The following is a 25,961-nucleotide window of genomic DNA, read 5'->3' as shown; positions in this document are numbered from 1 at the left end:
TATTAAAAAAATAAACATACAAACCTCAAGAATAGTTTTTATATTTATATATAATCGTTGTGTAAATAACAAAAATCATCATATTATTACAACAGAGGATATCTTTCACTTTAGCTGGAAGCCTTACTTGCACACGCATCTAATAATTTATATCATAAAATAATCATTTCTATATATTTGTTCGTTTGCCTGGAAAATGACAACATTTACATGTAGGCCTACACGAAACTGACCAAAAGGGTTAAATGGGGTAACTTTAGCCCAAATTACCCTATTTTTATTATTAGAGGACATCTTTCACTTTAGCTGCATGGAAGCCAAATTGCTACACGCATCTAAAATAATTTATATCATAAAATAATCATTTATAGGCTATCTATGTATTTTTCGTTTGCCTGGAAAATGACAACACGACTGATCAAAAGTGTTAAATGGGGTAACGTAGCGCCAATTATCCTTTGTTTAATGTTTATAAAACGCAACATCACACCCAATCGCTTGATGATTACGTTTGGCACGAGGATGCCTACAACAGTAGTCTTGCTCTTGATTAAAATGATATACGTTGGTTTTGCAGTGTTTAGAAATTAAATTACGCGCGTTTTCAGGGTTCATGCTAAAACTGCCTGCCGCCTGGTCAGAGTCTATATTTAACAGACCCAGTGGCCATACAAGGTCGTGCCTGTAAGCTACAATCTGCAGAGTGGCAGCATTATTTTTGTTCTGCGGAGTCCCGTTCTGTCGGCTGCCCCACACCCGCCACCGTGCCTGGATTTTCAGTAGCTTTTAGTTGTTGTTGTTTTTTTTAGTTTGCCCCTTCTTCTTTTTGAAAAAGCAACTTTGACCTGGTAAGTGATTTTATATTTCTCACAGAGACTAACACCGGCTCAATAAGGGAAGTAATGTTTAACAATTGTGTGTAGGACTTTGTGAATTTATGAATTAGTTGCCATAACAGACAAAACTAGTTGCTAATCTTTTGTGATCTGATATTATACTGTAGCCTACATAGGCCTACTTGGAGTTTTATTGCACCTTGTAGCCTATAATATTAATATGCTGTTATGATGTTAAATTATTTTAGTTATTTAAGTCATTTTAATTATTTAGCCTATGCCATTATAATGTGAAGAACAATGTTTCTGTTACTATTTTGAAAAGCAAACAGAGACATAGTCAAATCTATTAGATATGTGTGCTGGCCTACAGTATTTCCAAATAGTCAAACTTGCTTGCAGAAATAAAATGTGCATAAATGGTACCTTAGGGGTACAACAGCTTGCCACTAGGCAGTACACTTAAAGGGACATCGTTGTACCTTCTATACCACTTAAAGTTTCATAGTAGTAAGGGTTCATACTTCGTATCACTACTCTAAGATACAAAGATGTCCCTTTAAGAGTAATGCCCCAGTGACAAGCTTTTGCACACATCACTTTTTTTCCTGACACTGTAAATTCATTATCGAAATTGTAAGTGTTTGCTGTCAGGTGTTGTTGTTTTTTGTGCATTTGAATTAACATTCATTGGGAATTGTACTTGAGACTGCAAGCGGAGAGAAAAAGGTGTCCTCTGGACGATCTAAAAAGCACCTCAGGATGTCAGAATCCTTAAAACTACAAAAGGAACAGCAGCAACGGGACCTTGAGACGCGTTATGAGAGCAGCTATCACCAAAGCTCCCTGTCATCTGTTAGCCGCCAGTCTTACGCTGCTTATGTGGGCGGCCATGGGTAAGAGGACATATAGGGGACAGTGTGTCCCGTCCCTGTGTTCATGCTGCCCTGAAGATGGCTCCCTGTAGAGCAACCCCCTCACAAGCACTGCTTTTTAGATAAATACCAGTGCTTTTATAACACATTACACGCTGCTTATTTGAAAATTAATGCAACAAATGAAGTAACAAATAACCCTTTCATTATAACATTATGTTGTTTGTTTGCTTTAAAACAGATCAGCACAGTACCTCCAGAAAAATCTGTGTGGTTTTTGTGTTGGGAACTGTGAGCCTAATGTTATGTTACAAAGAGCTAAGTACGCTAATGCATTTTCTTTCATTATCTGTGTTATCAGCTTCACTTTGTGATGACCACAAATGACATCAGTGCTTAGTGATCTCAATAACAGAACAATAACTAAAGCAAATCACAACATAGTTTCCAAAAATTCTAATTATCTACAGAAATACTTTTTCTATTGCATTTGCAGAGATGTATCATGTTTTCATCTTTTTTTATTTGGTGAGTAAATAATCATTGGTGGTTTTATATGGATGATATAGTGCGCAACAGTTTCAGAAGCAAAAATCTGTCCTTTTCTCCATAGATATATACTGTAGATTTGTAATGATAAATAAACCTTTCAAGCAATGTTAAGAGATGATGTATGCTTTTGTTGAAGCTTAAAGGAGTAGTTCACTTTTAAAAAAAACTTTCGCTGATAATTTACTCACCCCCATGTCCTCCAAGATGTCCATGTCATTCTTTCTTCAGTCGAAAAGAAATTGAGATTTTTTATGAAAACATTCCAGGATTTTTCTTCATATAATGGACTTCAATGGGAACCAAATGGTTCAAGGTCCAAAAGACAGTTTCATTGCAAACTGCAAACTGTTCAAAGGGCTTTAAACGATTCCAGACGGTGAATAAGGGACTTATCACGCGAAATGAGCACAAATGGTCGCCTTGCTCTGTTCTGTGATGCGCGTTCGTTGCTCTCATGTTCAAACTCGTTCATCAAAATGAACAAATCTTTTTTCGAGTCATTGGTTCATTCAACGAACAAAATGAACGAATTGACTCAGAAAAAAGATTTGTTCGTTTTGATGAACGAGTTCGAACAGGAGAGAGTCACACAGAACAGAGCAAGGCAAGCATTTGAGCTTATAAAACTTAAACCTTTTTTTTTTTTAAATGACGATCGTTTCGCTTGATAAGACCCTTATTCATCGTCTCGAATCGTTTAAAGCCCTTTGAACAGTTTGCACTGAAACTGTCTTTTGGACCTTGAACTGTTTGGTTACCAGTAAAGTGCATTATATGGAGAAAAATACTGGAATGTTTTCATCAAAAACTTTAATTTCTTTTCGAATGAAGAAAGAAAGACATGGACAACTTGGATGACATGGTGGTGAGTAAATTATCAGCAAAAGGTTTTTTAAAAGTGAACTACTCCTTTAACATCAGTGTCATTTCAGCTTAGTTTTTTTAATAATAGCCAAATACCTGTTGAATAACTTAAACATCACTTCACCAATCAGAGAAGATGCTACTGCCATGGAAATGAATATTGATTCTCAGCAGCAACCGCACACTCCTGTGACACCTTGCAGAGTTTTCAGACACTCTCAAACTACTTGTATATTGTGTATATCAGAATGTGTTTTTAATCAGTCAAACAGATGTGCTGCCTCGAGCTCACTTCATTGGTTGATCCTGTTGTGACTGACTCATTCTCAAAAAGATTACACTAATATTAGTTTTTAATGTTGTGATTCATCTCTTCTCTAGTTGTTTTGGTTCATACTCGTAGCTTAAATGGGAAAACACTTTAGAAATTAGCTTGCTGAGTGTGCTGTCGCTGTTGTGCTCTATTACAGAAGTAATTTTAAGTGTTTTTTTTTTTTAAATCTATCTTCATGCCCATATTTCTGAACATTGGAACTATGTTCATAAATATTTAGGTCAGAGACTTTTGTTATAGAGGAACATATGTGCCATTGAGGACTGCACTCTCTGGCAGGAAGAATTTGAGCCTCTGTGGGAATGGGCCAAAGTTATTAATGGTCTCTCAAGGATTATTTATGGTTACTGGAAATTGAAATCACAGTAGTTTAGCTAGACTGTAACTGTACATAAACTGTACAACACTTTGCTGCTTTAAATGGAGATTTCATCAAAATATGAAAATTCTGTCTTCATTTATTCACACTCATGTCTATTAATTCTGTAGAACACAAAAATATATTTTGAGTTTTCACAATAATCTTCAGAATATCTTCTTTTGTGTTCCAAGTCAGACAGGTTTGGAATGACATGAGGGTGAGTAAATAATGCCTGAATTTTCACTTTTGGGTGACCTTTTAGGCAGATTACCAAGAAAGTGATGCAGGAAATCTGAATAGTTGTTATTTGTGCTCCTCTAAGTATGGCAAACCAAACACTCTTTACTCAATTTAATTTAAATTATTTTTTTAACTTGTCGAATGTTCCTGACAGAGATTCTGAATTTTTGTGATATATGTAAATATTTTAGATTAATCAACTTCTAATCTTCTTATTTACAATTGTATTGTTTAGCCTATAGTCGTTCAAGAGAACAATTTGCAATATATGACAGCACTTTGTATTATTGTGTTTCTTATGAAACAATATTCTTATAGACTGGAAGCTGCTATAATCCTAAAATATTTTGTAATAGTGTTAAAGATAGAAAGGATCACAGACAGAGCTCTATTATTTATCTATAAATCAGTCCAAAGCCTATAATGTTGTTGGCAGTTATGAGTGAGGATCATGATTGAGTGAGGATCATATACGATTTATCTCCAGCTAACATGACATTTCAAGTATGTTTATTTCCAACTGGTCATGATCATTCTTTTACCAACTATCAACAAATATGGGTATTGAAAAAATAAAGTTAAGATAAAACTGTTTTGAGGAACATTGGAACATGTATAACTTTATTATGAAGTAAAAAAAAACTGTGCTCTGCCACATGTAGTGTATATTGGTTTAATCGCTTTTTCTAAAGAGCTGCTTATTTCAGGCTTTTTACATTTTTATTTATTTTTAAATAAATGCTTAATTTAGTGGGTGTCTGTGCTAATATTTACTTTACACTAACACACTAAGATTGACTTTCAACTGACTATTCCATCCTATTCCATTATCCCTGCTGAAATATTGAACATTTTGTTCCATTAGCGTTAGGAAACTATAAGAAAAATAAACAACTGACATTTTTTGATGGAATAATGGAATAAAGTATTTTCATCCATTTACTAAATCTTTTAGTAGTGGCTTAGATGTTTTTTGCCATATAATCCTACTGTTTGTTTTTTGAAATTGCTGATGTTAACTGTTGTTTAGGCACAAGATCTCAGGGAAGAAGGAGAAGAAACTGAGTGCGCTCTCCAAAAAAGAAAAGCGCTCATACCTGGCGGTGGACACAGACGACGAGGTCATTGGATACGTTGTGCCAGTCTTCAGAAGCAGGTGATTGCATAGTGCACTTAGGTGGTCTGAAAAAACTTGGTTATTGTAGTTGATGTGGAATGTTTGCTTGCGAATGTCATCTAAACTTATCAATTAATTTGGCCAAACTAAAGGGTACATGCCTTTATGATTTACTAATGTAAATGTAACTTATTAAATTATAGATCCTATTATAGATTTCATTAGTTTTTGTTTTTATATGTAATTTATTTTAGTTAAAGTTTTAGTAATCTTTGGTGTTTTGTTTATATATTTATACAGCAAATATATTTTTTATTTGTCTATATAGTTTTAAATTATTTTATTTCAGTTTTATTTACATCAAGTTACACTTAATGAAAAAAAGAAATGTTATCTTGGCAACTTGCTGAAATAAGTTTTTTTTTTCCACTTAATTTTTATTTTATTTCAAGTACAAAAAAAGTTCCAAGTACACTTTGATGTCATCGAAACTTGTTATGCCTTTTTTTTCCCAGTGGAACACAAGTTAAGTCAGGAGTTGTTCCCAGGACCCTTTGCTGTCTAAATAAAAACTGTACCTCTAGAACAGTTACACATAACATCTGTCAAACAGTAGTTGTCAATTTTAGGCTAGATTGCGCTCATTAACTTAATCCTCTGGATTAGTCATTTGGCCACCCAGGATCTGATGGAGACTCAGGAGGAGGTGAAAGAAGAGGGTGTGGGGTATGTCGTCATGAGGAACCTGTTCTCCAGGGAGACCGACTTCAAGATGAAAACTGTGAAGAAGACCAGAGAGACCAGTATGAGAGAATCTGCTGAACGCCTGACTCTGAGCAAGAAGGTTTGACCTAATATATGTAACAAGATGCTTGTATAAAACCTTATGCCTTTAAATGTTAAAACGGTTAGTGCAAGTTTTTGTATGTTAAAACTGTATTTTTAGCTTAAAAGAGGTTATTCATACTGCTTTTTCTGATAGAACTATTTCAACAGTGTCAGTATTTGTATGATTGTTTTCATCCAAAGGTCTTAATTATTCTTTTTTTACTCAAGATGCACGAGAAAGCAGAATTCCAAAAGAAGATGAACCCAGACAGTTTGACTCACCCCCCAGAGTTCATTGTGAAGCCACGTGGCCAGACCGTGTGGGAGGGGAAGAGTTTGACGCTGCACTGCACTGTGGCAGGATGGCCCAAACCCCGCGTGGCCTGGTCAGAAACACTGCTGGATAGATATAATCATTAGTCATTAAACCATAATTTAACCCTGTTCTGTTTCCCTCCATCTAATTCTGCTTTTCAGGTACAAAAACAATGTTTTAATCGATGCTAAGGCTCACCCTGAGAAATACTTCACAGAGAGCCAATACAACATGCATTCTCTGGAAATTAAGAAGTAAAGAAAGTTTATTTATTAAGTTTTTTATGATTCTTTATTATGTTACACTAAATGTGTGGGAGGATTTGATTTATTAGTAAAATCAGAGGGATGCAAAAAGATAAACAATAAGGGGACGGCTGTTACAAACTGCATAATTTTTTATTTTATTTTGTTAAATTGTTGAAATTATATCATAATTATTCTTGTGGGTTGCAGCTGTAATTTTAGCGACACTGCTGAATACAGGATCTCTGCACTCAACGTGAAGGGAGAAAGTTCTGCGTTTGCTTCTGTCATTATTAAAAGTGAGGTTTTTTTTTTGTTTAATGCATTTCAAACCATTCTATTTAATCAGAAATGATCTTAAAACAGGGCTTTAAGTGTAAAATACTGAACTTATTAGTGAACTAATTACTGAATTAGTGTTTTACATGATTGATGGCTCAGATCTTGGCTTCGTATAATAAGTCGATACTATTCATTGACCTGAATTATTTTACAAATACTGTAATGATGTATATTTTTAGTTAATAACAGTCATAATCAAGGGATCATTCTGCAATGCATTTGTTTTGTCTACATAATTATTCTGAATGAAGAAACCGTGCTGCGTGTACCTAAACTAGTGTGTAACTCACTCTGGTCTGGTTTACACCTGCTATCCTCTTGACATTCTATTTTAAGACCCTTACAGCACCTCAGTATGCCAGTATGTTATTCTAGATCGTCATTTCACTGCATCTGCACAGGCTAATGCTATTAAATGTCTTGACTGGATCTTTATTATTTTATTCTGTTAGATGTAACATTTGTGTGCAAGGTCAATTTCAATATTTATAGGGGATAAGTTGGTTCTATATGCAATGCAGCATTCAGTTATGTAGTTTCATTTAAAAGCACCAAAAGTTTATTTGCACTTTCATTTTAAAGGATTCAAAGAAGGAGAAGAGGTGATTGAAAGGCCCTGTAAGTTCCCCATACAACTTTATTCTTTTTTTTTTACTCATAAACCTTATGCATAAAACTTTATATGAGTTCAAATGTAATGTTTTGGCCCTTACAATAAATTATATCTTTATATAATTTAGTAATAATATCTTTATTTGAATGTATAATAATATAATTTGCTGACCTTTTAGTTTCTATTCATATTCTGCTCAGATGGTTACAGCCCTGAATATGGTGTGACCTTCAACACTGCTATCATTGACAAGTTTGACGTTTCTTTTGGCCGTGAGGGAGATACCCTGAGTTTGGGCTGCACAGTCATTGTCTACCCCACTGTGAAGCGCTACCAACCAGAGATAGTGTGGTACAGAAATGGTAGGTGTGGATGTATTGCACCATGCTGTTATTGTGCATCTTAAGAAAAGATACTTGCAAATTTACTGAAGCACCATCTCCTAATCCCTTTCGTCCTCTGTGTTATTTATTTGCAGTACCCATTAATTAAGTTGCAGTTTACAGTCTTTAATGATCCCTATTCTTAATCAGGTGTCGTCTTGTCACCTTCTAAGTGGGTGCACATGCACTGGAGTGGTGAGCGAGCAACTTTGACTCTTGTGCATCTGAACAAAGAAGATGAGGGTCTCTACACTCTGCGTGTCAACACCAAGTCAGGCTTTGACACCCACTCTGCCTATGTGTTTGTCAGAGGTGAGCCCAGTCTTCACATTTGTGCGGAGTAATCTTAACTTGTCTCATTTCACTATGAACGGCAATGCCTTATTGCCGGTGCACAAGTTTGCACTGTATCCTTAAGAAGTGAGTTGCTACAGTGTTCGGTTTCTCCCTGGGAATGTTGCTTCTATCTTTGGTTGACAGCACTAAAGACAGCCAGTGTGGAGAACAAGTTACACTATCTTTCAAAGGTTTGGGCTCTGTAACATACGTTTTTTTTAAATACTTTTATTCAGCAAGGATGCATTGAATAGATTTAAAAAATTACAGTAAAGAGAACTATACAAATATTTCAATATACAAATATATCTGTTTTAAACTTGGAATTAGAAAAAAAAAATTAGAATTAGAATTTTAAAATTAGATAAAACTAAAAACCCATTATTTTAAATTGTAAAAATATTGCACAATATCTATGTTTTTACTGTATTTTTGATAAATCAATAATAAACAAATAAATGCTGCCTTTGTGAGCATAAGAGACATCAAAAAATCATACTGACCCCAAACTTTTGAACGATAGTATAAAATATCATGTTAATCTATTTAAGTGCAATAGAACATAAATAAAATGTTAATGTCGAATTTCTATATATTTATTCATGACTAAAAATCTAATTATATCCACTTCAGTGGATTTTAGGCTTGTCGTTGGCTCAAAAATGGGATGTGTTTTACAAATGTTTTAGGAAGTATCTTTTGAAGCTTATGTGATATTATCATTAAAAAACTTTCTAATTTAAGAGAGAGCTGAAATTAGCTAGCTGTGTTCACAGAGCGGAGGCGCTGTCATGTATCTTACTTTGCCATAATTAGATATGACAGCAGGGTGCTAATCAAGCTGATTTGTGTTTCAGATGCCAATGTGGAGGAGGAAGGGGTTCCTGTTGCTCCTCTTGATGTACGTTGTCATGATGCTAATAAAGACTATGTGGTTGTTACCTGGAAGCAGCCTGCAGTGGAAGGGAGCAGTTCCATTATCGGCTACTTCATTGACAGGCGAGTCATATACCACTAGGATTGGGATCACAATGCCCATGTTAGTGCTCATATGTCATATTTAAATATTTCTTTACAGGTTGGAGGTTGGCACTCATCATTGGACCCAGTGTAATGACACTCCGGTGAAGTATGCCCGTTTTCCTGTCACGGGGCTTATTGAGGGCCGCTCCTACACCTTTAGGGTGCGAGCCCTAAACAATGCTGGTGTGAGCCGGCCGTCCCGGGCCTCTGACACCGTAGTTGCCATGGACCCATCAGACCGGGCCCGTCTTAGAGGTGAAGGATTTATGTAAAAGAATAAAGAACGAATGGCAAAGAATTAAAACAAAGACAGTCAGTTTTCCTTATGGGTATTATTTTTTTTTTCACAGCTGGCCCTTCGGCTCCATGGACAGGAATGATCAAATTCACGGAGGAAGATCCCACGGGTAAAATATTACACACACAATTTGTCTGAACTACTGTTCAAATGTTTGGGGTTGGTCAGATTTTTTGAAAGAAGCCCTTTATATGCTCACCAAGGCTGCATTTTTTTTTTCTTTTTAAAAAATCAAAAATATTGTGAAATATTATTACAATTTAAAATACCTGTTTCCATTTTAATATATTCTAAAATGTAATGTACCCCTGTGATTGCAAAGCTGAATTTTCAGCATCATTAAAATTTAAAAAAATCTTAATAACCATACATTTTGAACAGTAGTGATAAAAAAGAAATGCTGCAAACTAAAATCAATTGTATTAAATGCTACAAGTTTATTTTAGCATCACAAAAATATAGTGTACAGATTTGTTACATAACATTTAACAGTGTTTTTAAAGATTAACTTCAATCTTAATCTAAAACTGTCACCAAATACATATCTAATATCACCCAATAACCACTATATTGTTCATCTCTAACATGGGGCGTACATTAAGATAACACATCTGACCAAGTCTGATTTTATGTTGCGTTTAAATTCACGTCAAGCTCCCCGTTCACACTGCCAGCAACACGCAGAGACTAGCGACAGACAGCGACAAAGTTGCTGGCAGTGTGAACGCAGCTTAAATGTACTACTAAATATAAAATGCAATATTTGCTGTGATTGTGTGAAGCATTATTTCACTCATCTCTTTCAGTGGGTGTGGTCCCTGGTCCACCTACTGACCTGGCTGTCACTGAGGCGACTAAGAGTTACGTGGTCCTGAGCTGGAAACCACCAATCCAGAGAGGACACGAGGGTGTCATTTATTATGTGGAAAAGGTTAGGCAGAATGTAAACAGTTTAAAGTATTTGATTTCCCCTTGTATGTTTATCACATTTGAGACTAACATCTATTCCCAGTGTTTGGTGGGCACAGATTCATGGCAGAGGGTAAACACTGGGATGCCAGTGAAGTCCCCCCGTTTTGCCCTGTTTGACCTTGCTGAGGGCAAATCCTACAGCTTCCGTGTCCGCAGCTGCAACTCTGCTGGAGTTGCAGAGCCGTCGGAGGAAACTGGGGCGATTACTGTGGGAGACAGATTGGGTGAGTATTAGCACTTGACACGAAAAAAGAAAACAGGTTAGTGACACATGTTCTAGATTCTAGATTGTTTCATTACTTCTGTGACAAGTGCCTCAAGGGTTATACATTTGTATTTTATACACTTTCTAATCCGTCAGAGGAACAACACATGGCAATGAATTTTGGACAGTACTAGTAGTATCATTTCAGGAAAGAACTATTCAAAAGATTTGCGGTCCCTAATATTTTATGAATACTTTTATTTAGTGAGGACACAGTACATTGATTAATTGACAATAAAGGCATTTAGATTTCTATTTCAGATAATATGCTATGATTTTGTGATTATCAAATTATCAAATTTAGGATTATCAAATAAAAATAAAAACAAAATATTATGGTTTTCACAAAAATAATTAAGCAGCACAATTGTTTTCAACACTGATAATATAAAAAAAAATTTTTTAGCACTAAATCAGCATATAAGAATGATTTCTGAAGGATCATGTGACACTGAAGACTGGAGTGATTCAGCTTTGCCGTCACAGGAATTACATTTTAAAATATATCAAAATATAAAACTTATTTAGAATTGTAATTATATTACAGCATATTGCTGTTTTCACTGAATTTTTAAAAGATTTAAACCCCAAATTACCCCAAAATTTTGAATGGTAGAGTACAATGAAATGTTTTGTTTCAAAAGAACAAAAAATCATTTCCATTATTGCTATCATCCTGTAATTATAAGTGCGAGTATGACATGCTTTAAAATTGGATGAACACTGTTCTCTTGTTTTGTTTGTTTTTAGACCTGCCCTCTGTCCCAGGGCCTGTTGTTCCCATCAGAGACACTGACACTTCCGTGGTTGTGCGCTGGGGGGCATCTAAGGAGGTTAAGAATCTGGTGGGCTATTACATTGAGGTCAGCATCAATGGCAGCGGTGTGTGGGTTCCTTGCAACAACAAGCCAGTCAAAGGCACTAGGTATGCCAACCAGTGGCTGACTAGGAGCTCAAAGAGAGAAAACCGCTATACATGTGCATTGTTATTAAAATTGGAGTGTTTTTTTCAAATAAATGACAATAAAACATCTTATGTCGATATTTATACCAAGCTATTATTATGTTACTGGTCTAAACATGTCTTTAAACTTATCAATTTCTTCTGGTGGTCAGGTTTGTGTGCCATGGGCTGAACACTGAGGACAAATGCGTGTTTAGGGTGAAGGCTGTGAACGCTGCAGGATACAGTGGAAGCACCGCAGAATCTGAGGCCTGCATTGTGCAAGCAAGCATTGGTGAGGATTGCTGGTGCCAGTAACAGGCCAAGTACCCCTTGGTGGATATAGAGACTGAGCAGGTTACAAAGTTGCATGGCATATAATTAACAAACTTAGTTTACATTGAAAATTCATTAAAATTGTTTTATTTTACATTTTAATTTAGCTCTGAGGCATAATGAAATATTTAGCTAAACTTTGGCTTTAGTTTAAATTAAACAAAAAACACTATATTAATTATTATTATTATTATTACTACTACACTCTAAAAAAAAGGTTCTTCAGCGGTTCTTCAGGGGTTCTTTGCTGTGTTCATGGTGCTATATAGCACCACTACCATTTAAAGAACCTGTTAAGCCCAGTTTGGTTCTTCAGCGGTTCTTCAGTGGTTCTCTGGGGTGGTTCTCTGGGGTCGCTCTTATGGTTCTACATAGCACCATTTGATAAAGATAAGTGGTTCCCCTATGATTACAAGCCAATGAACCACTTTTAGTGCTATATAGCACCATTTTTGTTTAGAGTGTACTACTAATAATAATTGTTATAATTACAAAATTCACTCTATGTATAATATCTTCTTGCTTGGCCTTTAATACTATCCCGAAGCACCCTAATGGCTGTGCTACTCATACTTTGCATATTAGTATTGCCAAGCTAAAAAAAAACACAAGACTAAGCCTGCAATGCACGCTGCATGAAGATCTTATTAAAGCAAGTCCTACCTCTGCATGCCCTGTCCTGCTATTAGTACTCCTTTAAGTAGCATTACCTGAGTGTATCCTGCGTGACACAAACATCCAGGTACTAAGATTAACAAAGCAGCCATGTGAAAGAGACTATAGGGGAATTTCTTCAACTTTCCCTGAATGTAAAATATTTGTTGACTGAAAATCAGACATTTTGGCTTGTGTGTTGTCATGCAGGTGTGTCTGTGCTGTATGTTTCATGAATAACTGCAGGGTGTGTGATGCAAATCCATGCATGAGCAAGTTGGGTGGTAGAACAAGTTGAGTGAAGGTCATCTTGCATCCTTAGCACAGTAAGTATAGACCTGTTCAGACTTTGAAAAATCTATCTCTATCATTATGTGTAACATACAGGCGGGGGAATCTCATAAAGAATATGCTCGGTCATAAATTTAAAAATACAAAAAAAAAAAAAATACAATTTATTACATTTAAAATGTGCACTTTTTTATATTTTTTTATAACAATTATGCACATGTTTGTCATTAGTGTAATGTGAACACTGTATTACAATGTGAAAACTGTATTTTACTGTATTACAGTAATGAAAATGGACACAGTAATATATCTATGAAATAAATAATATTTTTGTTAAATAGTTGAGAATAAAAATTTTACTTATTTATTTTTGCATTACAATTATCTCATAATTGGATGCTGAGAATGTTAAAAAGGCTTCATTTTATAAATGCAATATGTAAACTCTAAATCTAACTCTTAACATTTGCATGCTTACAGACTAACTGATTTTGTGAAGATCACAAGCAGTGTTTGTCTGTAATAATTGAATGTTGGGAATGAAATTGTTGTGAGTTATTATTTTGACTGCATTGTTCAAAGAATGTAAAATGCAGAATGTATGTATAAAGTAAATGATTTTGTTTTAAGAGCACACAACAGCTAAACTTCAAATGTCATCAGATTTTGAAATGCTGATGTCCTGCAATGAAGATCCACAAGAGATATTCTGCTCTTTCGGAAAAGAGAATGCGCATTAGTTCTTTGTTGGGGTAACAGATGTAAAACTGTCAAGGGGTGAACGGGTTGTTGGGCTAAACTAAGTCTTATCCTTCCATAGCCGTCCCAAGCCCTCCCACCGGTGTGACCCTTCTGGAGAGGGTCCGTGACTACATGGTTCTGGGCTGGCAAGCTCCTGCTAATACTGGTGGAGCAGACATCAGAGGTTACTACCTGGACTACAGAACAGTGAAGGATGGAGTCACAAGCAAGTGGCATGAACTCAACCTCCAGGCAGTCACTGGCACATCTTATAAGGTAGGTCATTATATCAGTGTTGGATTTAAGAAATAAAAGCTCATTTGAATAGCAACACATTTGACAACATTTTATCCCCTAAAATTGAATGAAAGAAGATTGAAGATCAACACTGATTGTCTAGTGTATAACTGTTTTACCTCTTTCTCTACTGTCTTTTTGACTTAGGTGACAGACCTGAAGGAAAACAAATTCTACCAGTTCCAGGTGCGTGCATTCAATCAAGCTGGTATTAGTGAAGCCTCCATTCCCACTGTCGCCCTGGAGTGCAAGGAATGGACTATTGCTGTTCCAGGTAAACCAGTCAGAATTTATATTAGACACTTTTATAGACATACGTTCTTGTTTAAATCAATAAATCCGAGAGACTATAATGGGGAAACGACAGACCACTCGTAGAAAAATGACTGGGAGAAATAGTAATGCTCAATATGTTATATGAGCTATTTAGAGTGTAAATTGTCTTTTTGAGTTAGTTTACTCTAATACAGTGGTTCTCAACCTCAATGCCTCCTATTATCCACAACAATATTAAAGGCCCCATGACTTTTTCAGCTGTTCACGATTTACTGGCTGAGGAGCTGATAAAATAGAAAAAAAAATAATATTTATTATAAAATGAAAATTCTATTAGTTATTTTTTACAGCTTTAGAACTATGTAAAATCATACTTATAGGTTTTTTAAGACATTGAGAACACTATTTCTTCCTAGGAAGCAAGGGAATTAATTGAGCCGCACCCTAAATGTAGTCAACAGTAATTACATTATCAGGTTTATTTGTCCATTGTACCTGAAGTGATGTATGACAGGTGTTTCTTTGTGTGTATTTTACTTTTCAACAAACCCAGGCCCTCCTCGTGGCCTCCGTGTCCAGGAGGTGCGTAAAGACTCCATGGTGCTTCTTTGGGAACAGCCAACATTCAATGGCCGCAGTCCTGTGACTGGATATTATGTGGACTATAAGGAAGAGAACGGCAAATGGAGATGTTTCCAAGAGAGATCCACAAAACATACTTACATGCAGGTATTAAATGAGTTATTTCTTAAAGCGACTGGGTTGGTTCTCTAACTTTAGTCAGCTCATTTTTATGGAGACAGAGCTGTTCTCACGGCGTAATTTCTAGCCAATTATTTTGGTACTGGCTGTTTTTGTTAAGTGTCTATTTTTTTTTGTGCTGAGACATTTAGTTATTGTTCAAAAGAATAGGAAGAACAAAATGTCAGAGGGCTTTTCACTCATAATAGTTTTCTCTGTTTAATGAAGTTATCTGGTCTCCAAGAGGGTGTTTCATACAGGCTGCGCGTCCATGCTAAGAATCTGGCAGGTGTTGGACAACCATCAACGCCAACTGATGCAATTTTGGCTGAGACCCGCCCTGGTGAGATTTTATTCAAGGACATGGATACAGTGTCATAGAGGAAAACATCTGTCTCTCTCCACCTGCACTCCTAATTTCTTTTACGCATGGTTTCACAGGCACCAATGAGATTGTGGTGGATGTGGATGACGATGGTGTGATCTCTCTGATCTTTGAGTGCTCCGATCTTAAAGAAGACTCCCAGTTTGTGTGGTCTAAAAACTACGAGGCCTTCACTGACACGTCTCGTCTTACCATTCAGACTGCTGGGGGCAAGTATGTTGACTTCTGAACTGTCTAATATAGTTATGCAAAGTTTTATTAACTAATCATGTTTTGTTTTTATGTTTGGGCATTGAAATAATGTACTTTAAAAATAAAAAAACAACAAATACCTGTAATAATACAGATATCTATTACTGAAGCTTTAACTTTGTATTTATATTATATTATGTTAATTATATACCGAATATTAGGGTTAACTATGTCTGCGAGTAATTTCTTTATACGCAATTGTTGATTGATCTATTGATTTGTCTTTATGTAGGTCCAGAGCCATCTTTAATGACCCATCATTGGATGACTTGGGCATTTACTCCTGTGTGGTGACCAACACTGATGGTGTCTCTGCCAGCTACACGCTCACTGAGGAAGGTGAGTCACTTTCCTTTGATACACAATCGCAGCTGGTGATATTCCATCCCATTATATTTCTTTGAGTGACGCTCGCGCTTAAGAAGGGAACATAAGGAGATCACTGCTTCTCAGCGTCAGCTGGAGTGGACAGCAGCTGCAGATTTCTATTCCATAAACAATAAACAAATGATTCCACACAACAAATAACTAGGGTCCTGTAAGAAAAGCACATAAGACAAGCATGATTATATGAAATGTTGTTTACTTTTTGTAGGACTAAAGCGCTTGTTGGACATCAGCCGTGACCACCAGTTCCCCAGTAAGTGGTTTACCTAGTAATATAGCAATTGCCGATTTGTATATTCCTTGTGTATACATTATCGTGTATATATTATATATAATATACTGTGTATGTTACAGTATGTTTACTTAATATGCATTTACCACTCAGAAGATTGTTATAAGTTAATCGTGAGCAATTTTCTTCAGTAATTCCCTTCAAAAGTGAAATGGCCATTGAGCTGCAGGAGAAGGGCCGTGTGCGCTTCTGGGCCGAAGTTGCCAAGTTCACTTCTAACTGCAAAGTGGAGTATGTCTTCAATGATAATATCGTCCATGAAGGAAAGGTATATATCAGAAGATAGAGATATCAGAACATTTTAGCTCAAATGGACTTTATTTACAGACATTATTTATCAGTCTTTTACAGCATACATGATCATGTTTTGATTCTTTTGTTTGTCAAACTATTCAGAAGTACACAATGAACTTTAACAAGACCACTGGCATCATTGAGATGTTCATGGACTCACTGGAGGTTACTGATGAAGGAACCTTCACATTCAACCTTGTTGATGGCAAAGCAACTGGTCGCACCAGCTTAGTGCTTATTGGAGAAGGTGATGCCATGTCTTTATTTATTTTATTTTATGTATTTGCCTACTACTAATTTACTACTAATAATAATTAAAATAAATATTGTATTATTTTACAACTTATGAAAAATTAGTGACAATCGTACAAACAGATTTTTTTAATATTTTCCATTCATTTTACATCATGACTTTTCTATGTATTTTTTAAAATGAAATTATGTAATTTAATTAATGAATTAATTAATTCGATTTTGACTCCCATATTTTGGCCCCATCATATATTTGTGGTCATTACCTGATCAAATATAATTTGCTGCAATCCTAGCATGGACCACCAATCTCACTAGAACACCAAACTAATAGAGCTTTATTTGAGTATGTCCTTTAGGGGGCAGAAGAGTACCATTTACAGTTCCAAAGACAAATTAACTAGACAGGTGGTGTGACAGCAAATGTGTTTTGTTCTAGCTCTGGGAAATGCTTATGAATGGCCTCTAAACAGTATCCGACACTCAAAACAGGCTGTGTTCTGCATATTTTGATCATTTCTGTTTATAATGCTGTTTTACAGAGTTTGCTGAGCTTCAGAAGAAATCTGAATTTGAGAGAGCAGAGTGGGTCAGAAGGCAAGGTACGCTGTCCTTACACTTCAGAAGAAATCTGAATTTATATTGGAACCTTTTTTGTATTTAATCACATTTAAATTTTTGAAGAGATGTGAAAGAAAAGTATTCTCCCACACACACACACACAGGTCCTCACTTCGTTGAGTATCTCAGTTTCGAGGTCACCTCAGAATGTGATGTGCATCTGAAATGCAAGGTAAGGCTCTAGGATTCAAAGGTAGGTACATGTAAACGTCTGTCAGTGCTTCGGGTTGAAAAGATACTTGTTAAATTCTCCCTTTTTTCATCTTTCTCATGCTACAGGTTGGAAACATCAAACCTGCCACTGAGATTGCCTGGTTTAAGGATGGAATTGAGATAGAAGAGGATGATGAGGATGCTAAGAAGATCGAAAAATCTGATGAAGTGTTGACCTTTGACATTGGCAAGGTCAGACTATTATGGGGATGTTTTTGAGCTGGGATTCCAGCATTCATATGATTTTTATAATGATTGCATTTTTGCTTGACGCAGTATTATACATTAGGGCAGAGCCGGAATGATTGAAACGCGGGACGGATGAAACATTGAGATTTCCTTGAAAACCACACACGTCATGTACGTCAAATTTCGTCAGCACATACAGCACGTAATGCTTTAAAGTGAAATTCGTTTTGTATAAATTGTATCTTAATTTTAAAAAATGTTTTATCAACCAATTGTCTGGATTTAATAGATAAGAAGCAAACATAGCAGACAATATACTCATGACATGGAGGCGCCGGCACAATCACTTGTTGTGCGTGAACTGGAGCGCACCTCATCATAAATTACCGAAACTCAGCGTATGCCTCACAGGCATTAAAAATGTATCTCTATATATATATATAAAGCTCGAAATCTGTCAAATGACGGAGATCGCTGTCAAATCTGTTCTTGAGAAAAGTAACGTTTCGCTGAATTGAAAAAAGGAACTATGTTTGGTTACCAAATTTTGAGTATTAGCGCGTTACACTACTTTTTACCTGTGTTACACACAACACTGGTGCCAGTTAAGCCTGGTCATAGGAAAACACTCAATATGACTCAATCACTCAGTATGACTCAATCATTCAATATGACTCCAGGAATAAATGTAAGAAAAATAATTGTAAATGGATTTGTCTGTCTTTCTTGACTCTAAATAGCCTATTAGAAAGATTACGCAAAATGTGCAAAGGCTTATCGCCCTATTGTTTGTTGGGGACAGAACAAAAATGTTTATATGAACCTTAAAATTAAAATAAATTACAATATATGTTTGTAACAATATGTAGGCTACATAAGTTACTTGTCAGGTATTGTTCATAAAAACAAGCATTAGATGAATAGTTACCGTTTAAACTGTTATGTTTCATCCGTCCCACCCCTGTGATTGAAACAAAGCACAACTACCGTTCATAGTAAATTTTTACTTAAATAATTCTATAATTCTTCCGAATAACACATGATACTAAGAGAACACATATATGAGTTGTTGATCAAAAAAAAAATCTATCTGTAACGTTATCTTAGAAAACGACATTCATCTGAAAGTGTTTCAATTGTCCCGGCTCTCCCCTACATATGCTACATACTTTGCTATGCTAAGAACCATTCTCCTCTCTGACACACGGATTCATAAATGATGAGATATTTGCATAGTACTGGAGAATATTTTTTCTCTTCTTAGACTTAGGGAGATAAAGTTACCCTTCATTAAATGTAATAGCTAAAGTTTAAAATCAACATGAATACATGTTCCACACAATCTGAATACAGGTTCCTGGTCTAAATTCCTGGTTTTCCACAATTTAGACCCGCTACTTTTACTCAAAAAAATCTTACAGCAATAATAGTAATAAATTAAATTAAAATGGCACATTATGGAAGTAAAATAGCCAAGTAAATATGAAATGGCATATGTATGGGGATAGCATTGTTGCACTATTCCAAATAAATAGATTGAGATTCACAAATAAATGTAAAGAAATTCATAAATAAATAGATTAAGATCCACCTGGCGTTAATTTGTGAATCGCTTCTTGTGCATTTTTGGATCCTCGCACGCATTTGTAGATTTTGAAACGCTTCTAACTTCAAGACGTGTAGACAAATCCACAAAAAGACTCCACTCACCAATCAGATACTGTAACAGCCACATTGCGCTGACCAATCATAGCATGTCCTCGCTACAACCAATCACATTTACCTTTAAACTCGCTTTGTTGCCGCGGTTACGGATTCATTTTGCACCCCTGAAAGCAACTGTGTACGCTTTGTTCAAACTGAGCTGAAGTGCTTTTTTTTGTACAAATAGTATCAATTATGATAAATAATAATACTGTCCACACTGGACGTGACGCAGTGCAGTGCGACATGATGATTCACCAACAGTAAACAGCTGCCCGTTCTACTTCTGAATGACTACACAAATGATTTGCACATTTGCTTTGATGCATCCAGTGTATACAGCCTCACACAGGGTAGACATGATCTAAGACATGGCACGTCTGATTTTGCCTTTAAAAGGACAATCGTGGTGAAACATATAGGACAGAATAATATCATGTTTAATTCTAAATATGAGGGGGGGGGGGGGGGGTCTGATTTAATATATTTGTGAATTTTATACATTTTTGTGAATCTCTTTACATTTATTTGTAACAATTCTATCCCCATAAATATTGAACCTATGTTGGATACAATTCTTTTATCATGTTTTTCATGTCCTGCACTTTGAACAGACAGGATGCATAACCTATTCATTTATGTATTATATTTATCAACATTTATGTCCATATATCATAAATATATCGTTCTTCCGTGTGTGTGAACCTTGGTTTAAAGGGAAGGCAGTTCCTGAAATCAATCAGATTCGAATGGCAGTTTGTAAAGTAATGGAAATGATCATTGTGTGCCAGTCTGACCTCCATTTAACAATATTAATTGGTTATAAATATTGAAAGCCATCTTAGTTTGACTGAATTCAACTGAATACCAATAAGGTGCCAGTCCAGATGGACTGAGAGAGGGGTGGATTTAGTGCATGCTGCAGAAGAGAGGCAAACTCCCTTGCCAATCCAGTAGGGGGCGCTGGCATTAACTGCAATGTTTGTTTAATTCACAGCTTGTTATTAAGAGTGAAAAGGCACAACGGAAAAAGAAACCTGAAACCGAAGAAAGTCCAAGCAAGCCAAAAGTCCGGAGCGTTGATTTATAAGTTGCCATCAATGTCACTGTGTTGTTTTTTGTGATGGTGCTGTCTTTTCCTCTCTTACTCTGTTGGCCTGCAGCATCTTCCGCAGGAGAAAAGCTTGGCTTTTCGGTCTTTCCTGTTTTGTTTATTTAAATGTTGTTCAAATATGTTTTAACTTCTGATTTGTATTGATAAAACTAGTGTCCAGTATCTATGCCTGACTGCTCCCTCAATTCCCCAACAGATTTCAAAGAAAGATGCAGGAGTGTATGAGGTTAAACTGAAGGATGAAAGAGGAAAGGACAAAACTTTGCTGAACCTGACAGATGCAGGTATGAGCTACTTTGTCATCAGGGTTGATTAAAATTCACAATTTAAGGATTGGCTCCTTTTCAGTCCATGAGATGAAATTTGCATTGAACTGGCCACATCATACAGGATGTTAAACTGGAATTTGAATTGGAATGACAGGAAGTGGAATTCACTCATTTGCAATTCAAAGAAATTCAGCACAGACAGACACAACTGAATTTCATTAGTCCAGCACTTCAACAAAGGCCTACAAAGGTGATTCTAATACAATGGCTTGAGGGAGTGATGGCAAATCATACAAATCGACTTCATTCTTTCTTCTGACCAACAATCTCTCTATAGTTTTTAGGAAAAACTCTTTTGGAAAGTCATGGAAGCTCTGTAACTGATTTTGTCTTCTGCTATTAGAGCAGTTGGAAATGCAAAAATTATATTTGCCGTCATCTCTCATTGACCACTATAGAAGTTTACCCAACTGTGACAACTTCCATTTCGGAGAACACCTCAGAAAATATATCAAATATAATATATCATTGTTTATTCTTTGCATCTTGTTTGTCTTAATCAGTAAATGTATATTTAATTTTTTTTTTTCGGTCGATAGGCTATTTAAATGTGATTTGTGATCTGATCATTTTCTCAAAAGGTTATCAAGCAGTGCTGAATGAAGTGTTTAGAGTTATCGGTAAGTGTTCTGCCATCAATCTTTCACCACTCAGTGTTATTGATGAATGTACAGTAACATGCTTCTCCATTACGAATGCGTTCTCAAGCACTTGGATTGAATCAATGAATGTCACGTAATATTTATGCATTTGTTTCTCTGTTCTTGTAGCCAACTCTTCTACTGAGCTCAAGATTATGAGCACTGAACATGGAATCATTCTCTACTCATTTGTTGTGCACTATATTGAAGATCTCCGTGTTGGCTGGGTTCACAAGTAGGCTTACTGCTCGCCTTCTCTATCTACCAGTGTCTGTAGATGCTGTTTTAATGTGACTTCAGCGTCACATTAAATTTGAAAGAACATAATTTCTTCCAAAAACCAATCCAGTCCAAAGTTTTGTCAATTATTTTGCTCACTGTACCATATCACCACATGAAACTATGGCCAATGACCATGTATGTTTTCCCTTGTGTTTCTAATTGGTACCAGAGAATCAAAGATCTCCCACTCAGACAGAGTGCAGTGTGGAGTCACCGGAGAACAGCTGTGGCTCAAAATTAACGAGCCCACCGAGAAGGATAAGGGCAAATATGCCATTGATATCTTCGATGGCCAAGGCAGCGTCAAGAGAGTTCTTGACCTGTCAGGACAAGGTAAGAGTTCAGGTGTTCCAAATCACAGGGCCTTGCAGTCCTTCTGCTTTCATTAGAAAATCAACTTACCTTAAAGTTTACTGTAATTTATTCTATTTATTTGTACTGTAATTTAAGTATATATTATTTTTGTAATATTATTTACATACCTGGTATGGCCTTTTATATTATTTTTCCCTGTCATTCCACTGCATAGTATGGGAGGAAGCATTTGAAGAATTCAAGAGACTGAAGTGAGTTTAAACTAAACAATCATATTCTATTATTGTGACATGGATGTGTTATCTTTCTCTTTTTCCATGGTCAAGACGTTCTTGCATAAGCGGTCAAAACAATACTAAAATAGACCACCCATGATTATACTACATTAGGCTTGCAGTGAAGCATTTCCTGATATTGAAAAGTGTGAGAAGCATGCATTACCTTTGCTGTCACTGACACTTATTTAAAGACCTAAATAACTATGTGTTTATCTCTTTCCTTCCTCAGGGCGGCGGCCATAGCAGAGAGAAGTAAGTGACTGTCTTTGTGTACAGATACCAAAGCATGCTATACAAGCAATCCAATCTAACATTTCACTTTTTAATAGGCATAATAAATATACCCAAAGAAATATTTCAGACAGCTAGGAATGTCATTCATTTCTTTAGAGAGAACAGATATCGATTTACTTCATCATGAAATCAAAACATTTCAAAAAGCTTCTTGAATCTGCAGTTTATTAAATGATTTTTTGTATCTATAGACCGTGCCCGTGTGGTAGGTGGCCTGCCTGATGTAGTCGCCATTCAGGAGGGCAAGGTAATACAATCAATCATGTGCATCACATTTCTTAAAGCTGCAGTCCGTAGCTTTTTTGGGGTTAAAAAGGATCCAAAATACATGTGTGAGAGCCAGTTTTCAACAACGCTTTCTGCTTGCTGTAGCTCGAATTCAAAGCGGTAAGCTTGTAATAATGTTTTTAATTCCAGTGGTACTGGAGGATTTCCGTGGGAGATTTGAGCATGTCTTTGCGTCATTACGTCACATCTGTACACATAAAGAAGAGTCTCGGTTAGTAGGCTATGAGTATGTGAGGATTTGGGAGGTGGAGATTTATAGCCTTTTCTCACAGCACTTGATATAATTAAACTTATCAATTTGATGGCGGAGCCAGAAAGAAACGACAATCACCAGTGACAACAGATTCACCCGCTGTAAAATGCAAAAGACTTCGGAATTCAGAGTGGCTACAGAAAAAAGAGACTGCAATCAGATCCATGCGAAAACAAGGATACATTACTGAACGGAAGGACATTACATGTAGTCACGCAATGCTGACATAGTTAACATTAACAATTTGAGAACAAAGTATAATTTGCATGGTTTGATGTGACATGATAAGCTATTTTTAGATTTAATCAGCGCTATTTACTGCAATGTAATCTGTAATCCGTGATTCTGAATGCCAATATCGGCACTGGCGCGGTGAATGACAGCTGCACACTCTCCCGAAAACATTGTGTTCATCCGTGCTGTGTGGTGTCGAACTACAACTCACGTTAAGTTGATAATTCCGTGAATGACTGCAATTGCAGATTTCGAACAGAGATGGCGACAAAGAGGAAAAAATGCGGACTGCAGCGTTCTTGATGAGTTTATTGATATTGTGTTATACCTAACATTTTATCCCTCCTCGCCCTTTTCAGTCCCTCAACCTCACTGGCAACGTGTGGGGTGATCCTGTTCCCGAGGTTAGCTGGATGAAGAATGAAAAACCGCTGTTGTGTGATGAGCACTACTCACTGAAGTTTGAGCATGGCAAGTTTGCCAGCATCACTATCTCTGCTGTTACCACAACCGACTCTGGGAAATATGCCCTGCTTGTGAAGAACAAGTATGGCACTGAGGCAGGAGTGTTTACTGTCAGTGTCTACATGCCAGATGATGAAGCGGCTGCGGAGAAGTAGTAAAGACGCACAGAAGGAGAGAGGGTTATAACAAATGACCAGTATATCTTCCAAAGCATTTTAATTCAAAGCATGCACACCCACAGTGCAATATGATATGGTTTTACTTTAAATAAACTTGTTTGTGGTTAAAAACTGAAGGAATTTGGCCAAATGATGTGGGCCAGTTATGCCTGGAATTACTTCTGGGTGTTTAACCCTGGGTTAATGCTACTCTGGTTTAAGCAATGTTTCACATGTGTTAGGAGGTTAGCATGGTTATGAAGCCCTGCTTCAGAAGTGTCAACCCCAAATTGTGGGGCCAATGCCAAACGTGTACCATGTGAACTGCTAACTTAGGCTAATCTATTAAATCATGTGGAAAAAATAACATATTGAGGTGTTACCAAAATTATGCAGTTTGAATTTCTAATGTATAAACCTTATAAAATGCGGCCGTTTATTAATCCTGGGTTAACAATTTTAAGTGTTCAAAGCCCATTTATCAACTGAAGATACTGTATGTGCATCTCATTGCTTTATATAATTGCAATGCACCTGCTGCAGGTAATAAGGCAAAATGAACTTCTAAAATATAATTTGAATTAAAAAGCTTTGGGTGTTGCTTTATTTCTAAGCATAAACTGGAAAATAGTGCAAAATTAGTGTGTAACTCAACTGTCATCTCATTTTAATTAAAATTGGTGTAGTTTCCAGTGTGAATTCACATTATTTTTTGACAGCATATCATTAAAAAATGGCCTAACATTTTACATTTAAAAGTAGACAGCATGTTAAAGTTGGCTAAAGGTTGCTAAAACAATGACATTTTAGCAAATTCTGGATAAATAATTCTTGGTTATATGATGTTTTATACACTCAAGACAATCTCCTGAACTCCAAACTGAATTTCAGAATGGGAAAGAAAGGTGATTTATGCAATTTTGAGCGTGGCATTGTTGTTGGTGCCAGACAGGCCAGTCTGAGTATTTCACAATCTGCTCAGTTACTGGGATTTTCATGCAAAACCATTTCTAGGGTTTACAAAGAATGGTGAGAAAAGGGAAAAACATCCAGTATGCAGCAGTCCTGTGAGCGAAAATGTCTTGTTGATGCTAAAGGCCCTTTATGGCCCCCATGGCATGTACCCATCCGGCTACTTCCAGCAGGATAATGCACCATGTCACAAAGCTTGATTCATTTCAAATTGGTTTCTTGAACATGACATTGAGTTCACTGTACTAAAATGGCACCTACAGTCGCCAGATCTCAACCCAATAGAGCATCTTTGGGATGTGGTAGAACGGGAGCTTCGTGCCCTGGATGTGCATCCCACAAATCTCGTTCAACTGCAAGATGCTATTTAATCAATATGGGCCCAACATTTTTAAAGAATGCTTCCAGCAACTTGTTGAATCAATGCTACATAGAATTAAGGCAGTTCTGAAGGTGAAAAGGGGTCAAACACAGTATTAATATGGTATTCCTAATAATCCTTTCGGTGAGTGTATGCCTGCTTAATCTTGCTTAATGCATATTGTCGCTTTATATGTAAACATAAACCCAGTAAATTAAGTTGGCACTGTTGCAAGGTGGTTTTATCTGTGTTGTCTTTCAGATATCATTGGCACAGCTATATTGTTAAGAAGATTTTGTTGTTCTGTGC

General features: G+C 36.3%; 1 protein-coding gene across 1 annotated transcript; it reads left to right on the top strand.

The window, feature by feature from the left end:
- The first annotated feature begins 1,109 nt into the window (after window positions 1-1,109).
- Window positions 1,110-25,766, top strand: myom1a (myomesin 1a (skelemin)). The gene is made up of 37 exons (XM_039677672.2): window positions 1,110-1,732; window positions 5,093-5,218; window positions 5,846-6,023; window positions 6,236-6,393; window positions 6,485-6,577; window positions 6,779-6,867; window positions 7,493-7,528; window positions 7,724-7,885; window positions 8,057-8,218; window positions 9,100-9,241; window positions 9,321-9,520; window positions 9,616-9,672; window positions 10,370-10,494; window positions 10,576-10,759; window positions 11,551-11,725; window positions 11,917-12,038; window positions 13,845-14,041; window positions 14,210-14,336; window positions 14,892-15,067; window positions 15,308-15,422; window positions 15,521-15,677; window positions 15,949-16,055; window positions 16,312-16,356; window positions 16,527-16,663; window positions 16,792-16,936; window positions 17,484-17,543; window positions 17,667-17,734; window positions 17,842-17,967; window positions 20,666-20,737; window positions 20,979-21,066; window positions 21,693-21,731; window positions 21,882-21,987; window positions 22,204-22,367; window positions 22,564-22,600; window positions 22,857-22,879; window positions 23,113-23,168; window positions 24,056-25,766. Exons 1-37 carry the CDS (start codon window positions 1,599-1,601, stop codon window positions 24,314-24,316), a joined length of 4,449 nt encoding a protein of 1,482 aa, XP_039533606.2. The 5' UTR covers window positions 1,110-1,598; the 3' UTR covers window positions 24,317-25,766.
- Window positions 25,767-25,961: the final 195 nt, after the last annotated feature.

Source organism: Pimephales promelas, chromosome 5, assembly GCF_988280905.1.
Source record: "Pimephales promelas chromosome 5, fPimPro1.hap1.1, whole genome shotgun sequence".
Classification (NCBI taxonomy): domain Eukaryota; kingdom Metazoa; phylum Chordata; class Actinopteri; order Cypriniformes; family Leuciscidae; genus Pimephales; species Pimephales promelas.
The sequence above is the reverse complement of the archived record's forward strand: the minus strand, read 5'-3'. Positions and strand labels throughout refer to the sequence as shown.

Bases quoted from the DNA above. Each gene is read 5' to 3' on its own strand.
- myom1a (XM_039677672.2), top strand. From the start codon at position 1,599: ATGTCAGAATCCTTAAAACTACAAAAGGAACAGCAGCAACGGGACCTT. The intron at 14,337-14,891 runs GTAAACCAGTCA...CAACAAACCCAG, and splicing joins ATGGACTATTGCTGTTCCAG to GCCCTCCTCGTGGCCTCCGT. The intron at 15,678-15,948 runs GTATGTTGACTT...GTCTTTATGTAG, and splicing joins ATTCAGACTGCTGGGGGCAA to GTCCAGAGCCATCTTTAATG.